This window comes from Phallusia mammillata, chromosome 4 (genome assembly GCF_965637545.1).
Source record: "Phallusia mammillata chromosome 4, kaPhaMamm4.hap1.1, whole genome shotgun sequence".
NCBI lineage: Eukaryota > Metazoa > Chordata > Ascidiacea > Phlebobranchia > Ascidiidae > Phallusia > Phallusia mammillata.
This window is the reverse complement of record NC_137255.1, coordinates 27,241,201-27,260,352: the sequence shown is the minus strand read 5'-3', so window position 1 is coordinate 27,260,352 and position 19,152 is coordinate 27,241,201. Positions and strand designations below refer to the sequence as shown.

At 35.4% G+C, this 19,152-nt stretch overlaps 1 protein-coding gene across 1 annotated transcript; it reads right to left on the bottom strand.

Annotated features, from left to right (window-relative positions):
- Window positions 1–597: 597 nt before the first annotated feature.
- On the bottom strand, window positions 598–18,895 carry LOC145223716 (uncharacterized). The gene is made up of 5 exons (XM_080090109.1): window positions 18,682–18,895; window positions 17,911–18,162; window positions 17,199–17,307; window positions 1,401–1,450; window positions 598–1,034 (listed from the first exon to the last, which is right to left on the bottom strand). The coding sequence occupies exons 1-5, from the start codon at window positions 18,893–18,895 to the stop codon at window positions 598–600; spliced, it is 1,062 nt and encodes a 353-aa protein (XP_079946235.1).
- Window positions 18,896–19,152: the final 257 nt, after the last annotated feature.

The following is a 19,152-nucleotide window of genomic DNA, read 5'->3' as shown; positions in this document are numbered from 1 at the left end:
AACTGCGTTTATCACGTATATGTCAGATTTAAGCTTCAGGTTTTACATGGGCCACTTTGACTGCGATTGGTTTGTTCCAACTCAATGTGTCAAACAAAGTCGAAAAAGTACATGATTAAACATGCGTTTTCGGCTTAATTCAATTTTTCTTACAGAAATGTTTCGTTTATGTTTTTTTGCGCTTCTGTGAAGTATGTTGAGTAATGTGAAAATGTTTGTTTAGTTGCAGTACTGAAAATCAGTGCTTCGTTTGTGAATGGTTATTTTGTTTTATACATGCTCAAATCCTGACGTTCGTGTCACAGGGTTGCGCGAATCATGAGGCAATCATTGGCTTACAAAAGATTTATCGTTTCCACTTTGTTCAAACACATGTACGACCGCTCGATGTCAGAACACTCATTCTAAACCGTAAGAAACAGGCCGAAATGCACCGAACTAAAAAAAATATTACTTTTGGACAAAATATACATGCAAACAGTGCGACAACTTTGGAACTTTCCAAAAATAGATAGAAGCTAGTAACTACAAATAGACATCACTATTCCATCAAAAATGTTAATTTACAGTTTTGAATCAAATTTCAGTTTGTTTTGTTCATATGTGACGGCGTAACTCATCGTAGGCTGAATCCGATTCGTCATTAGCCCCATTTCTGTTGTCATAGATATTAGTTGGATTGCTGCCGCTTGCAAATTGATTGTGGACTTCCACATGTTGAGATAGTTGCAAAGTGTCGTAACTGACTTCATCCAATTGATCGTGATCGCATTTTCGATCATGTGATTGTTCTCCATTGTCGTGAACCTTTGTTGATTGTTTTGACTTTCTGACCTGAGCATAGACATCACTGCTTCCCGCTTGTTGGTGTGCGACTTCGTCAACAATTATGTTTTCGTGTCGTGGTTCTAGGATTGCGTGGTAATGGTTGACGTCATCGTTTTGAAGACGTGAGGGCGGTTGTGTTGAATGGTCGAAACTGTTTTCTTCGATTTGAGGAATGTTGTACGTTTTTTCAGGTTCAAAATCGTCACCTGTTTGAGTTTAGTTAAGTTTAGTTGAGTTTTTTTGCTTGGTTGAAACGATATGGAGCGCAAAACAGTGGAAGGCACAATTGTTGGATCATGACTAAACGCGCTTCAGCTACACCGTATTATAAAGAGTTATGTACATGAGCTCACCAAAATGTTTAAATATTAACACATATGTACGGTAGTGAATAATTTTGCGCCTTTAACAGAATAGTTTCGCTTTGAAACTTACTATGATAGATATAAGAAGTAACACATACTTCAGAAGTTTATGCAGATTGGGAAAAATTAAGCATTCAAAATTTTTACTTTTCTAAAGAAAAAATAATTACAGTAACTATTATAAGCAAATTCCATATATTTTCCTACCCCTTGCATTGTATTCAATCACTACCGCTCCGTTTACTGGTTTGTTTCTCCTGCGGAAATGTAAAATTACTTAAACAAACAAAATTGATAAAGTACCAAAGTAGTATATTAGGTTAGAACATTCTTGTAATAAATGATGCTTTGCTATTGTATGTCTAAAACATGTAGTATATCAAAGAGAAGTACTGATGTTTGATGAGCAGAAATGTTCTGCTGTTACCTTCTTTTCTTCAAAGACGTAACAAAGAAAATGACGATACAGATTATGACTAATATGACGCATCCGCCTACTGCTGAAGCAATGATGGATGTGTTGAGTTTCGGTGGAGCTGCAAAGTCAGGAAAGCAACATTGGAGTATGAATGTTTGCATTTAGAAATTATTGAAAAGCATTAAAGTTGTGCCAAGTTCATCCTTACAGGGATAAACATGAATACACCAACACAACGTTGACAATCAATCAATTTATATTTTTTTTACTATTACCTTGTTTGCATATAACATGCTTTCACAAAGTTTAGCTTAATCTTTCAGTAGTCAGATGAAATAGCCATGGGTTGTGTATTTCTTTTCCAGTTTGGCAAAAGGAAGGCATTACAAATTTGAATTCACACTTGCAGTCACTTGCGCTGCTTTAAGCAGAAACTATTACGCGGAAATTATATAGGTATGACGTCATGTCAGTTTCATTTCCTAATAAATCAAATATTTGCAATCGCGTTTGTTTTGTGTGAGACGATGCGACTGTCATTTTAAACAGAGTGACATATTTTTCAAAACTTTTAATTATCTAGTAAACTTTATCCGCCAAAAGTTTCAATGTAGTTTACTTACCATGTGTTGTGTTGTTAACAAACGCACTTCTGGATTCTGTAGACATGGTTAAACTGGTTGACATTGTAGATAGCATCACGGTTGAAGCGGTTGGTTTTCCATGTAAAAGGCCTGATTCAATACATTGGTAGTAGATAGTTTTAGCACTAATAACGTGGTCGTGGATGCAACAATTCAAATTATTTACATTTATACTATCAGCAGGAGTATAACAGAAAGTAAACTACGAAAGTGCTTTCCATTTTGGTGGAATAACTTATTTTATCACATTTTACTCTTTACCTTTGGTGTATAATGGCACATCCTAATTTAAAATATGTTGTTTATTTGAGCGGAAACTTGTGAAACGATGACACTTTTTTTACTTCTGCTCACTTTTCTCATTAGTTTTCTTCTCGCAAATGTATCTCGCTCTGTGTCCTCTGCATACTACGTCATGAAATTTGTAAGATGAAACAAAATAATATGCATAACCCATTGTGACGCAATCCTCTATTCCGCCAAGATTATTTGGTTGTTTTGAACCCCACATACTTCTTGGAACAGTAACATCACTTTCATCATTCCAGCGAAAGTTAAGTGTGCCTTTTACTCTTCTCGCACCGATGTAAAAAGAGTGGGGTTTATCTTTGAAAATAAAAACAGATTAGAAGTAATATGTTTGTGAACCCTTTTCGTCTGGATGTACTATTAAGTCCTCAGAAAAGCGTTTTTCTCGTTCATCTAAATTGTTATTTGATCCTAGTGTCACATAGTGGCAGAAACCGAAGTACAAACATATCTAAAAACAATTCCTATCGAAATAACAAAACAACGAGCTATATTGTCACCTGAAAGGTTTATATAAGTCTTTAAAAACTTAAAGATTTCGGTGGTTTTGACATTAGCTACATTAGCTTGCAACGCAGAACAATTTCTCTTTGCTTCATCATATGATTGGACTGGAGTCATTTCGATGGAATATTGAGATCCATTGAGGTTATGCCAAGTTCGCCCGTCAGCAGAAACAGATAAATACAACATACAAAAAATAACTAACAACACCATGTTTGTTCAAAGAATTTAAGCTTCTTCAGCACAAACTGCACACATAAAAATGCAACACATTCTGGTGTTTAAAACATTACAAAACCCACGAAACGGACTTTGTTCAAGCTTTCTGACAAATAAATAAACCCTAATCAGGCTTTGCTCAAAAATAATAGTTTTTAAGTTCAAATTTGCTTTTCTTGCAAAACCTGCATGTGCTCTGGGTGTAGCGGTCATGATATTAATGTGCACAAAGTTTATGTTTAACGTTAGCATGTTGTTTGCAATAATGTTGCACAGCATGTAGGGGAAGTGTTTAACCTCTTTTTAACTGGATGCAAGTGTTGGTATTTCCGTTCTCATGCAAGTCATAAGATATTTTGAGTCATTTTGTTATTCTAGAATGTTCTGCACAAACAGGTGTTTGTTCATCATTACGCATACTTCCTCTTGTTTATACTGTCGTTTCCGTTTCAAGTTTAAAGTAGAACACAGCCGCTCGTACTTGAGAAGAAGCATAGCAGCTCGGTTCGAGGGCGCTATGACTTTATAAATTGCACCTTTGCCATAAAATGAATTCTATAACTTAAAGGAAAAAAGGTTTCACGTAATAGCCAATATTTTGCTCTACTATATATATAGCTTATTTTCGACTTTGTCGCCGGGGAATTCTGGGTCTATTCTTGGACTATTTTTAGTCATCTGGTAGTCTATTTTCTTCTATTTTTCTCCCTTTGGGGATGTGGAAGCTGATTTAATCGTTCGCCTTTAAACGTTTACTCAAGAGTACAAAGAAATAAGAAACACTCTGTGGGGCTGTAATCAGTCAGCTGTAATTGAGATGCAAAGATCAGACTCACCAAACAATTTGCAATGAACATCATAGTTTACACTGTAGCCGCCTTTAACAAGTCGCTATCGAGGCAGCAGCGGCTACATGGGTATAACCTACATAACTGCCTACAAAGATAACAAAGAACCGCGCGACTGTTTTCTTCATGCACACATAAACTACAACAAGGAAATTCTATTATGATGACGTCGCAGCACTTTCCGTATCCTCAATTGAGATAATTGATTATCCGTGAAAGAAAAGTGAAATCAAGCTAACTGCCTTCCATGGTCGTGAACATGCATGCATATTGGTTTTTAATTGTCATTGCTATTTGATCGAAATCTTTTGACTATTTCTCGTTAAAAATAGACAATACTACCACGTGACTCCGATATTAAATTTTTGAATTATTTGTTTGATATATTATGTCAGTCTTGTGCATTTACCACGAAATCATGTTTGTTTTAGTGTTAAATATATAGCCTGACTAGCAGCAATCGACCAACTGACGCCTTTGCTCATGCACAGAAACTGTAACACGGAAGTTTTATTGGAATGACGTCATCTTATTTCAGAAAGTTGTCTTTGCGTGGAGAGAATTGATTACTTTTTTGACAAAAGTAAAATTGATTTTTTTTGCTTACCCATATGATCCCATATATGTCATCAAACCTGTATGTCGTGTAAGAATCGCAGAACGTGAACAAATATTTTTATTACGTCCGTAACAACAATATGCGTATAGGTAAACTTACTGCACGTTTTGTAAATTCCTTTTTACGTTAAAAATTAATTGATTTTAGGTTCAAACCCTAGAAATAACGTTTCCTTTCTGTTTACCATTTAAATATCTAAAATAGCATAACTTAGTAAACTGAAGCTTTCAGTACACCCAAATCAATCTGTGTTTTTCGTGTTGCAATGTATTGTAAATAAATAATATCGATTTCGCCGATATAATGGCATCCTCAGTTCTAAGCAAGAAATAAAATAAAATTAAGGTATTTAGGCAATAAAAGATGTAAAAATAATAATAATAAAAAGAGACTGCTACAACGACAACACACTTCTCGACAACAAAATCAAACGTTAAAACCGATACAACATAACAACACGAATCTAAAATAGCAGTTTGAAGTTGAATGTCCCAATTATGCATATTTACCTCAATATCGACACCTTGCTTAAATGGCTTTGAAAGCAGTTTCTGACATCTAGCACTCACCGAATGTGTTATATTCGTACATACATTTGTTTGATTCTTACTTGGTTTTATTAACGCTGGCCACTAACACGAATTTATACTCCCATGAAGGGCAACACTTCGAACAACTAGTTTATCAAGTAATGAAATTGGTTTAGGATTGCTAATTTTTACAACGGGAAACAAACGCCTGCATGTCCGCCACTTTTGATAAACCATGTCGGTTATTTGGGCCGATGTCCTACTTTGTTAGAGATTGACATCTTCATGTTGTTATTGTTCTTGGTATCTAGTGGATAGTTGTACAGTATACAGTGTTAGTTGGTTTCAATGGTATCTTCATCGTTTCCAAAACAAACAAAATTTACAAACGAGTAATATTACTACTTTATTTATTGCACTGTTGTGCCACTCATTTCGTTTGTTGTTTTGTCACTATATGTTGTTCGTTTCCCATAATATATATTTTGCGAATAATATCACCTTTGTTTATTTGTTAACTATACCGGCACTAAGTTTGTTTGTTGCTACGTCACTGTATGTTATTCATCTTCTTTGTTTTTGTTTCACCATAGGTTTTTATTGTTTGTTTTCTTGTCGTTTTCTTATTGCTTTCATTTTGGCGTTTCGAATGCAACCCACCGCGCTGCCTTGGCATTCCAGTGTGTTGTCCTAATTTTACACGCCGTCGGGACTTTTCTCAATTAACTTGTGTTTTTCCTCGAGGGTGGCTCCCTGACGTGAGGGCGGTAAACTACGATCAGGCAGACTTGGTTGGTCGGCCTTGTAATAACGTGCCCTTTGCTTGTGGGAACTTTTAGTACCGATTTGTGTGGTTTTTATCATGTTTTTAAGTGCAACGTTAGCCCAATTTTGTTGTCTAAAACCGTGCGTATTTTAGACCGCATTTATAACAAGAACAAAAGTCAGATTGCTTATTTGTTACTGTGTTGCGAAAGCATTAAGGGTAGCGCGCGGTCTATTCATTGGTTTTTAGGCGCAGAAACAATAGCTCTACACATATTTACATTTTAAACTGGAATAAAATGCCATTTACAGTAACATATAAACAAAGCTAATGCAAAAAAAATAGTGTCGCAATGTACTGTATCTAAAATTAATTAGGATCAAATGTTATGTAATCAGGACGTCGATCTTGGCTGACGCAATAGGGATTGACGTCTTCAGCTTGTGATTGTGACGTGGTTGATGGTTAATTGTACGAGTTTTTGACATAGGTTGGTGGATTGTTGTATTTAGTTGAATTCCATCTGTTGGAAACAACTTTGCATTGAAATGTATTTTATACCTGAATAAAATATCGCTTTTACATGTAAGATGTAAAAACAAACTAATAGAAAAAAGAATGATTGTAATGCGCCTTATTTGAACATTTCTAAATACAGATAGACCGTAAAATACACATTGAGGATAAAAATATGCAATCAGGACCTTGCTTGTGGCTGACGCAATAAGGACTGATGTCATCAGCTTGTTTTTGTGCCACTGCAACTTGTAAGGCATTATGGTCGTAGATTGGTGTGTTCGTGGGATTTTTTATGATTCTATTTTCTGTTTAAAAAAGAACACTGTTTTACAATTTCAGAATATATTAAAGTGTAAACAAAAACAAAAAGCGATTTATGTTCACATTGATTTCGAGCAGGGGTTGTGCAACCTTCAACACTGATGGGCAAAATACAATTACCAAAATTGGATCGCTGGCAACATCCTTACATTTGTTTTACTGTGTTCCGTACCAGCACACGGACATAAACAGTAGTGTTAACAGCAACCCAGTAATATTTGCAAGTGAGTCCGCATTGTCGGGTCGCAGAATCAACCAAGACGCATTATTCCAGTGAGAAAAGAAAAAACAATTGAATCGTTGTAGGGTCCACATTAAATTGTTAAGTGGCCACACTGCCTTTGAAATCAAGACGTCTCCGCGGATCACACAAAGTTTATTCAATAGGTCGCATTAGGCCCGCGCGCCGAACCCATTTTGCACACCCTCAGTATGGAGAGACATTCATATTTGGCAACTTGTGGTTCTGTTTTTGTTTTACTTTACTATGTAAGTCCTGTTTTTTGTTAAAAAGTGTTCACTCGTGTTAACGTTTTTCGGTTCATCTGCATTCCTCGTTGACATCTCGTTCCTACGAAACAAATAAATTCTTTTTTAATCACGTTAATTAAAAGATGGTGTTTCAATGAGCCAAACTCTATAATTGCTCGTTTTTGGTGTGCAACTCAAGTAACGCTTTCATTGCTTTACATTTATACAACTTGAAAAATACGTTGTTTAGTATGGGCTTGCATTTTAATGCTATGATTGTACTGCAAACATATGGAGACTTCAATCAGTTTTACTTTAGCTAAACATTTGTGCATCATGAATCGGTCTAAACTGTATTCCATAGAAAGAAGATGTTAAATACCTTATTGCTTCAAAAATCAAAATATTTGCCAAACAAGACAAGTTATGATTGATTTCACGCTTGAGTGAACAAATAGTTACCTCTCTAGTATTTGTGCTCTATGATTACACTTGTCTTTAATTCGTATTTTAACAGGATTTTCCGTCAGAGCACTTTAGTTTTGTGAAAATGTTCCACTTCTTCTCAACTCGTGGCTTGATCGGAACTTGTTTTCGCAGAAAAAAAAAAGGCATTGCTCAGCAACCAGTCTGACAAGAAGAACAAAATGGGGGTTTGCAGTTTGCTATAAATTCGGCTGCAAGTGCATGATGCCGACTGAAGTAGCGCGAATTTGAATAAGTGTTATTTAGCGACTGTTTAGTGTTTGCTTGGTAATATCAGGTGATGTAAGCTTAGTATTTGCTTTGTAATGCCAGGTGGCATTTTTGCTTGGCAATGTTTATAAACTGTCCCTGGACACCAATATTGTTTTGAACTTGCAAAAAGATTTATTTTTGTTTGTGTACTATGCTTAATTCTTCAAGACTTTGTTGTGTGATTTGATTTAACTAAAATCTTAACTGTCAGAAAGCATGTGTATATAGAATACTTCTTAGTGCAGACGTTTTAACCTGCACTGATAATGACATGCAGCGAATGCAAAGCTGACTCCGATTAATAACTGCTATAGCCCAGACTTAGGTATCTACTTCACGAGTTTATTAATAGTAACACACAAATAAACAAACAGAAATTACTTAGTTTATAAGTTCAGCGGTACATCAAATTGACAAGAGACACGATGTCGAGGCGAATATTATCAGAACATAAATTCGCACTTTGAACAGTATTTTAACCGTTAAAAAACTAGAATCAGCATTAATGAGATAAATGAGAACTAGAATGAGATACAAAGTTTGTGGCGAGGTATTTATAGGTCCAGCGATCTTGAGTGAACAACGAATAACGAAACTCGAAACGGGAAAACAAATGTGACACATGGGAATTGAACAATGAACTCGATGAACCAAAGTCAGTGAGCTTGACATGGACGATGGAGCTGTAGTGTTAATAAGGTGTTTCGGTACAAGCTATAAAACCGAGTCACTACAAATTAGAAAGGTATACCACCGTCCTTAATCTCCCAAGCTCCTGGGCTTGTCAGGACAGAGTCCTGGAAACTCCACACAGTTGTCTTGCACTTCAGTTCGTTTGTTTATTGGAGAGAATGAGAAACAGAAGAAGAGGAAGAGAAAGATCGAAATGAACGAGTGCGGTTTTATATTTACCCCGGAAAAAGGCGTTAAATCGTACACATGTGCTCTTGCGATTGGCTCTTGCACAATTCCCACACAAAACAGCATCCAATCACAGCACAGTACAAAACATACGGCTAAAGCACATAAACACCACATCACAATGACGTAATTGCATCCTAATTAACTGCGACAGGAAATATTACAAAGTCCGAACATGATTTGTCAATACAGTTGAATTTGGTTGCTATACATTTTAATTTCCTCGCAAGCTTTGAGCTAGCGAGTCAAAACCGAGCTATTTTGGTAAACAAATATTGCAAAGTTTGCACAAATTATGTCACAATCGCTACAGAGCAATGCAAAGCGGTTTTTTTTTCCATATGGCTGTCAGAAATTTCTGATCTCGCAGGGGATTTAAAGTCACATGTCAACCTTTCCTGGAAAGGTCTGTTAGCGTTACTTGCTTTTTGTTTCCTGTTTGGCATAAAGTATATCACTGCAGAGTGCATAAGATGTTTTACTGCTAAATGCGTTTTGTTTTTTTACTACTAAATGCGTTTTGTGCGAGTCTCTGATACCAGATGTATCTCAATGAACCAAGAAACATTACTGACTCACTCTTGAAGCACGAGTCAGATTGTAACGTAACAATATGAACATTGTGATGCGTAACAACGCGTATTGTGACGCAATAAAAGTAACTTGAACAGTTGTGTATTACTACTCTAATAACAAAGAAATAAAGCAAACAATAAATGCCAATTTTTCAGAATGAAAGTTCGCCATAAATTACGTAGGCGAATAAGTTGCAAATATGGGTCTTTTTAAAAAATACTACGTGGGCCACTCAGAACCTTCCGACGGGCCACGGGGTGGACACCTCTGTATTAAATGGTTGGCGAAACTGTTTTCTTCGATTTGAGGAATGTTGTACGTTTCTTCGGTTTTCTTTATCTGTAAAACAACTAAATTTTTCATCTTGGTTGAGTAAATAGGATAACCAACTTTCGGGAAACTAGACAGATTAACCACTGCTATTTCAGATTTTCTTTAGAAAAATCACCGTTTTCTAATTTTTAATTAAAAAAATTAGTGTAGAAACGTTCTGCTGTAATTACTTTTTTACAGTACAACAATACTGGTTTTCGTGTTTGCAACCAAAGTGCTAAAGCCTTTTAACGGACCTTTTCCGACCATGGTTGTTATGAATTTAAATTCAAAAAAAATATTTACTAGCATTTATTTTTATTGAATTTGACAAATCTAATCGAAGTTAAATGTGAGGATATTTACACAAGAGGATGTCGATAAACATAGAAATATTAAAGCTCAAGTCTATAAGAACATTTACATATCGTCATTTCTGATTTTTTCTGATTTTCTGAAGAGTTGACAATCAAAGTGTCGCAGGCAAAATAGATTTTGATTTTTCGGCCTAAAAATTCACAGACAAACCACAGAAATGCTTAAAGTTTGATCCAATGTGAATGCCACCATAGTTTATACGTCGTTAACAAAAACAAACACACCGCGAAACTCTAATACACATTCTGTACATTTTCGTTCGTGATAAAATGACGATATAATGTTTAAACCGCCGAAAAACAGTTTGGCTTCTGTGAGGGATCAGGTTGTTATCTCTGCAAGTTAAGTTTGATCCTTTTTTCACGGGGTTCGAACCCAGGACACTCCCGGGGACGAATCCCGATCATTTTTTATGTGTGTGTATGGGTCAGGCGCGCCAGACCATTCGGCCTTTGATCTTCGTTAAAAAATGCTTATGTTACCTCAATAGCGACATATAGTGTTAAAGTGGAAGATGCGAAACAGTTTATGTCGCTATACACCAAAATGTTTGCATATTTGTTTGTTTAAATGTATCAACACTATGTAATAAAACTGTTAGAAATTATAATCCTATGAGGTCACGCAACTTTTCACCAGACATAATGAGCACAAACGTGTTTATGTCAATGTAATGATTTTCACGTTTTTTGTGACACTCTTTAACTTTTATACGTGTTAGTGTATACGACATTTCAAAACAGTCAGACCACTGATAAGAAATAAGGTCAACTGGAATTAGACTGCTAATTGCAAGGGTGGAAAAAGGACGCCTGCAGGCCCGTCGAACTTTCGAGGCCAATGAATACTGGGTTAAAATGTGGTTTCTCTAAACATTTATGGAAACGGAAATAAAATACTTACCAAGGATCAACTGTTATGCAATCAGGACGACGCTCTCTGACGCAGTAGGGATTGATATCATCAACTTGTGATTGTATGTGGTTGGTTGTCCCGAAGTATTCACATAGATTGGTGAATGTGTTTCTAAATTTAGGTGAATTTCATCTTTATAAAACTACTTTGCAATAATATGCGTTTCATAACCGATTAACGAATCGTTTGCAGGGATTTGATGGACAATACAAATATCAAAACAAAACCGATTGATAGAATTAAAAAAAATATTTTTAAAATATAAAAGCATAGAGCCAATCAATGATAAGCTACATTTTTAAATATTTAAAATAAAAATATTTTTTAATCCATGCTGCAAAGTACATACTTTAGATATTGAAAGGCAATTAGTACCATGAGCATGATAGACGTTATAAGGACTAATGCCATCCGATTGTTTTACCGATGACAGTTGCAGGAAGTTGTTGATGTAGATTGGTTCACGGTTGTGCGACTCTGTAATCCGGCGATTTATAGCTGTTTGCAACAAACACACTTTAAAACAAATTAAACAGACAAAAGAAATTCCGAATAAAAATCTCAATACTGTCTAAAAAAGTTCCAAAATTGATTCATATTAAAGATGATTTCGATGAGAGGATTTTTGATGAGCAACCCTCAACATTGCATTGACAAATACAAATACCAAACTTGACCGAGGATGGCATCTTTACATAAAATTTACCTTGAACATAAACAATTCTAGCCTAATTAATAGGCCGAACCTTTTTTTGCAAACGCCTAGCATGAACAGGCAGTCATATTTGGCAACTTGTGGTAAATCTACTACGTAACTAGGGTTTAAACAAAAATACTTACTCATGTCAACGTATTCACTTTCAACTGCATTTCTCGACAACTCATTTCTGCACAGCAAATATTACTCGGTTTTAATGAGGCAGATGAATACATATATTTTTCAGATTTTACTTCTCTAAGTGCAAAAATACGTAAAAACTCTTTGGCAAATATATCCTGTGCCTAATAATCTACAGGGTACATCAAACCATTTGAAAGGTTCATAATTGCCAATTTTTTTCACCAGCATAGCAACACAATTTTCTTCTCCGAATTTGTTATTTGGTTCCCCTGTAGCCCACATAGTGGTTGTAAGAGAAACATTGCTTCCATCATTCCATCGAAACGTATTTGTGTTATCGATTCTTTTAGCACCAATATACAGCCCATAAATGGCACCTAAACAAACATTTTATAGTTTACCGTTTCAATTTAAATAAAAACACCCATTATTCATATCAGTTTGAAAGAGGAATAAACTTTGAGTGGATTAGTTTTATTTGTTCCTTACATTACATACAAATCTAAAACGTAATAAACCTCCAATAAAAAGTTATTAAAAGTTGTAGGTGTATTGTTTTACAAATGTTAAATCACATGTTACTGTTTTGCACATGTCGATACAACCTAAACAAACATCAAGTAACTCAAATTCTACCTGGCCGCTTTAGGAATCCTTTTAAAAAGTTGTTGATAACCGTAGTTTTAACTTCAGCTACATTAGCTTGCAACGCAGAACATCCCCTCTCTGCTTCGGCATATGAATTGACTGGAGTCATGTCGATGAAATATTGAAATCCATTAAAGTTATGCCAACTTTGATCTTCAGCAGAAACTGACAAACTCAACATAAACAGCAAAACCAACCACCTCATATTTATGGTCCTACAAATCTAAAAGCATCCACTCATTGTATAAGCAATACCAATTAGACACATATAGCCTAAACCAATCGTTTTCAACCTTCTGTATTTACGGCAACCAACAACACACTCGCGTGCGCTTGCATAAGATCAGATTCAATCTGTTAACAACTTTCAAGGTTCATGTGGAGGAGAAAAGTGTTTTGAAAGTTCGTCATGTAATATTTGAATAAAATCTAAATATTATCCGCAGAATATACAACATTAGTTTGAACCTTACTGCAATAGAAAGCCTTTCTGGATAAGGCCTATGTTCATAGTCGCGAAGTTACTAAACTATAGGTATTTTCGAACACTTTGTTGCCTACATCGATTGATTAAAAAAAAATCGTATTACGACAAGGTCACTTTTTCAAACGACTTAATTCGCCTAGATGAGAAATCCCCGTGACCTACAGTTTGCAAACAGAATTTGCAAAGTTGATATGTCCACGAATATAGTTTTGATCTAAGTTCCTACTTGTTTTTTGATGCCTAAAACAACTTTGTTGTAAAGGAAAGCACAATGTGCGAATAACATACAACATTCCAAGGTTTTGTAATTAGTTACAGAAAGTGAGTGGATTGGACTGTTATATACATGCAAACAATTTAAAACAAAAGTTAAATGTGATGAATACAAGATTTGAGACGTTTTATGAATAATGAGGTAAAAAATGCTTTACAGATCAAAATAAAGATAACAGAACGTCTATTCAGCCTAAAATAGAGATAACAGAACGTCTATACAACTAAACTCTTTAGCAATAAGTATACTGTGACTGTTGCTAGACCTTTCTACATTTATATTTGATGCTTCTGACTTTGTTCACAATCAACGGTTTATTCAAGAACTTATAGAACAAAGAAGAAGTATCTAATGGGCACGGAATGAATAATGGAACGAATATTCTTGAGAATACAAACCCAAAATAGACGTTGGGACAATAACTTCATGACATGAAATTTCAATAGAATTTAAATATTCTAATCACCGCTCAGGTTAGACATTAGCTTAAACTTTGGTGCAATGGAGGGCAATTGTTGAAACCAGGAACACCCACGGTTACATTTATTGCGTGTTGTTTTCATGTTCTAATAGTTCTAATAGCCTGCCAGAAATTAATTTGACACTTTTGCTCAATAACTTTCACCCATGTAACTTATATTTGTAATAGCCTGCGTTTCAATTTATCGACTCTTTCAAAGATTTTTTTTGTCAGGAAAACGTTTAGGTTTAAATAACAGAAAACTACTTAACATAAATTCGGCAAATAAGTTGTACAAATAACTCTCAGGATACATAATTGATTTGTTTCCTACTCATATGAATGATATGGTAACCGAAACTGTCAACTACCTCTGCGTTGCAATAAATAACGTTATAAGTCACTTCTTCATTCACCGGTTTGTTTCTCCTAAAGAGAAAAGATGCAAAAGCACAAATAACTAAATGTGAGTCGATTAGTTTTGATATTGCAAACACAGTTACCTCTTTTTATTTCGTGAGATAGTAAAAACAAAATACAATACAGATGGTAACTAATATGACGCTTCCGCCTGTTGTTAAATCAATGATGACTGTGTTGGCTATTGCTGGAGCAACAGCAGCTGCAAAATTTTAATGTAAAAATAAATGACAAAAAGAAGCGAAAGCAACAAGTAAAGAAGAACATAGCCCAAGAAGCTCAGCTGACTCAGGAAAACATTTCCTAACCAAGAGTAGGTGCAAGGCTCTATTATTTATTGCCGGAACCATCAGAGTCCGCAAGTTGGTGCTACTCTATTGAGGTTCGGGCACGTAATTCAGGTAATTGTTTTCTTGAGCGGCATTTTATTCAAACCCACAACATGATTGATATCCATAGAAATCACCTCATCGCGATCAAATCAGCTAATGTGTTGATACAAAGTAAACGTGTTTGATATATTTCTCTACTTGGCAAATTCACCTGTGTGGATTATTTGTTGCCGGACGCTAGTGCGTGAACTAAATTTGTTGCACAGTTTGTTCCATTGGAAAAAAACAATGCAACACACGAATTAACAAGCAACACCTGCCTCCATAGATTTGTTTCACATGCACATTTTACTTTCCAAACTTGCTTGTTGCATGCATTAAAGTACTTAACGTGACAGTCAATTCACAAGTGGCCGCACACACCATCGTGTTCATAACTTTGAGAACGGCAATAGAGTGTTTTTTGGTTTGTTTAATGAATATTAAAGTGGTAACGCTAATGGTGTTAATATGCTTGAGAGTAATATTAGTGCAGTAATAGTTTGTTTGGTGTATGGGGCAATTAGTCCTGGTAGATACTAATACGGTGTTAGTAGTTGGTTTGGTGGATTGTGATGTTTTGGTAGTAATTAGGCTGGTGGCAAATTTTCGCTGGTACTAAAACATAGCCGCCATCATTCCACTTAAACTTATCGGTTTTCACCCGTTTTGCAATAATAAACACCCAGTAGCAAGTTACTTACATATAAATTCTGGTCTATTCTAGTAATTTATAATAGACATTTGTTTCGGAGAACAGAGCATTTACAAAACCTTTCTATTATTCGTAGCCGAACCTGACTCATTAAAATAATTTATTATGTCACTGAACGCTTTAATAGTACGTGGTTCAAAAAAGTCTTACGTCAAGAAAATCGCTAGGCTTATAGAAACCCTTTAAAACCGTGTTTTTGACGCACGACGTAAAATTGAAATAAAATTTGAATATTCCCATTGTCAATAAACTATTAGTTGATATTCAAAGCCTTACTTTAGCTTACACAAATTGCTGGTGTTTATACCTATTTTCACTTATAGTGCTTCGTCTTGATAACTTTGTTTCTGCCTTCTATTCTTTGTTGTAACATTACTGTTGAATAGACTTAAAATTAAGCAGCCTGACTTAACTACGCTGAACGTTTTGCAACAAATTTGTTATGTGTTTGTATCCAAGTCGCTACTCTATTCTAAAACATTTAAAAGTAGCTCCAGGTATCTCTGGGTGCATGTTTGCCAAACATTCAAATTTAGGTTTGGACCTTAACATTTAAAACACTCTGGAGAACAACATTTGGCGTTGTCTAATGACAGATTGTAAATAAAAACACAACACAACATGCTTTTTTAATATCATTCATTCTTGTGTCTAATAATGGTTTGTGCCAGGGGTGTTGGCGCGTTGCTAGTAAAAAAAAATTTAATAGACAACCAAAAAATGACGATAAAGGTTTTACACATATCGAGAGTTGACGGCCGCTGGTATAAACGATTGTCAAAAACTCGTGACTCAATACAAGTAGATGCAAACGAAACGAGTCCATGTATGTTAAACAAGTTTGAAACGTAAATGTATGCTACAAATTCCGAGAAAAAAGGTAAGCATTTGGCCGAATAGACTAAGACGCATGATCAAAACATATACAAATAACCCCATCGCAACCGTCCTAAACAAACTACAGAAACAACAAACGGGAAAATCCTGAAAAAATGTAGGAAAACATAGGAATTAAACACAAGATTTCAACCACAAAAACATAGATTTATAAAGTATAGCAAAAATATAGTCAGATTTAGTAAAATATAGGGCAGAAAATGAGACGAGTTTGCAAGTTGTTCCACAGATGGACACAATAAGCTAAATGTCGATGATTAGTTGCAATCATTTCTCGATTTATTTGTCCCGACGTATTTCAGCGCAGGGTAAATCCGGTTCATTGGATCGTGTGTCTATTGTGGTGAACTTTTTGTTGATTGTTTTAACCTTCTGACCTGAGCGTAGACATCCCTGCTTCTTGCTGCTGCCTGTCCAACTACGTGACGTGGCCCCTGGATTGCGTCATCGCTTTGATGACGTGATGGTGATTGTGTTGAATGTTGAATGGCAAAACTGTTTTCTTTAATTTGAGGAATGTTGTACGTTCCTTCGGGTTTGAACTCTCCAGCTGTTTAACAAAATACATTTTATTTCATAACATTCTTGTGTCAATAAAAACTACTTCAAGACAGTGTATACACACTAAGTTACGTGTTTTTGTCAGGCAACTAAGTTACTGTAACTATTATAAACAACCAGCATTTGTTTTCCTACCCCCTGTGTTGTATTCAATTACTACCGCTTCGTTCACCAGTTTGTTTCCCCTGCGAAAAGTATAAAGCGAAATGATCTACCAAAGGTATTTAATAATGTCTCGTACAGTATGTTTACAGTATTTTTAAAGGTTTATGAAAGTGAATGTCACCACGATTCATTATTGTACTCAAACGTCCTATTGTTACCTTCTTTTCTTGCGTGACGTAACAAAGACAATGGCGATGCAAATTACGACCAATATGACGCATCCGCCAATTGTGGAAGCAATGATGGCGGTATTGAGTTTCGGTCTATCTGCACAATTACAAAGAAACAGGCTTATACTTACTAAGCCACATTCGCTTGTAAATACAACTAAAAAAGCTGACATTTTGTTCCCTGTGTTGGCGTTTTAAGATTTCAATGTTGTAATGTGATTGTTCGATCCATTCTGCTTTCACAAAAATTTACATTTTTTTCTTGTTACCTTGTGTAGTGTTGACAGTATGCGAGCTTTCAGTAGCAATTATTTGAGTGGATGGTGTTAATATGGTTGAATCAGTTGGTTTGATAGATGGTTGTAGACTTGTTGGTAAATTGGTGGATGATAAAATGACTTTTGTGGTTGATATGGATCGTGTTGATTTCATTGTAGTAGCTGGTTTGGTAGATGCTTGCACACTAGTTGTTGGTGGTTTAAAAGATGGTAATAATGATGTGGCTGCAACAGACAAAGCAGATTTATGTCAGATTTAGTTCATCATTTTAATACAAGCAGCAGTTTGCAAACTAACTTGCTACCGATACAAACAACAAATTGATGAGACATTCTTATCACAATAGGATTTAATGATACATTTAAGTTTGATTCTATTTTACCACTCATTACACCAACCGCCGCAACCAATCCTTGATTACCTGCTGACTTTTTCTCACAAATGTATCTCGAATTGTAATGTGTACATGGTACGTCATACCATCTATATAATTTCCGATCAACATGTCGTTCGTAAAAAATACCCATTGTGACGCAATTATCACTTCTATTGTTATCTGGTTGTCCAGAAGACCACATGGATGTTGTAAGATGAACATTGCTTCCATCATTCCATCGAAACTTATGTGTGTTTCCGACACTTTTAGCACCGATGTAAAGCGAGAATGGCTCATCTAAAGCGGACAGTAACAGTTCAAATTACAGTTTTTGTTAGTGTGCAAACAGCACAAAGTTACTTGCTTGCAAACAATATCTAATTATGTCTAATTTCAACCAAACGTAAGTCAAAAATAAAACTAGTATTGCTACTTTTGTGATCAATAGGGTCAGGTTAATATCGTCACAGCTGTATTACGTCATTTTGCGCCGAAACATCACTTATACCGTGTACGGAAAATATATGTTGCATTAAATCAGTTCAAAATGTAATATTTCGTACAGGTTAACAAAAGAGTAATGTGGATGAATAAAAGGTCTGTCAGATAAGTATTGCTTTACAAGCATTTACACCCCATCAAAGTGGTACACCCTTCAAAAATTATGATACACCCTGCGGTGTACGAAACACCCGGTTGAAAAGCACTGATACAAAGCGACATCGTATGGGTAACCTAGGATGTTTACAAAAGAAAAAAAAACTGAAGGAGGAGCAAATCTTATTGATACCATTGCAGCAACTGTTTATTTGTTACCTGTCAGGTTTATGAATTTCTTTAAAAACTCAAAGATTTCTATAGTTCTAACGTTAGCTACTTTAGCTTGCAACGCAGAACAACCCATCTCTGCTTCAGCATATGAAGAGACTGGAGTCATTTCAACGGAATATTGAAATCCATCGAAGTTGTGCCAAATTCGTCCTTCAGAAGGAACAGACAAACAGAACATAAACAACCAAACTAACACCATCTTTGTTAAATTTTTAGCAATAACAACTTCCTTCAAAGACAGTCTTTTACTAAACCTTAGGCTCAGACAGGAGCTTGCTTATATGGATATATTTGTTTATACCTCGTTATTTTTTTCAATACCTTTGACACTCAAGTCTATAAAATAAGTAAAAAGAAAAAGTCTGGATTGTAAGTGGTAGTTACAAACATATCAATCTGAAAACTTAAAGGTTTGGAGATATTGTCTTTTGCAAAATGTTTTGGCTGGTAAGAAAG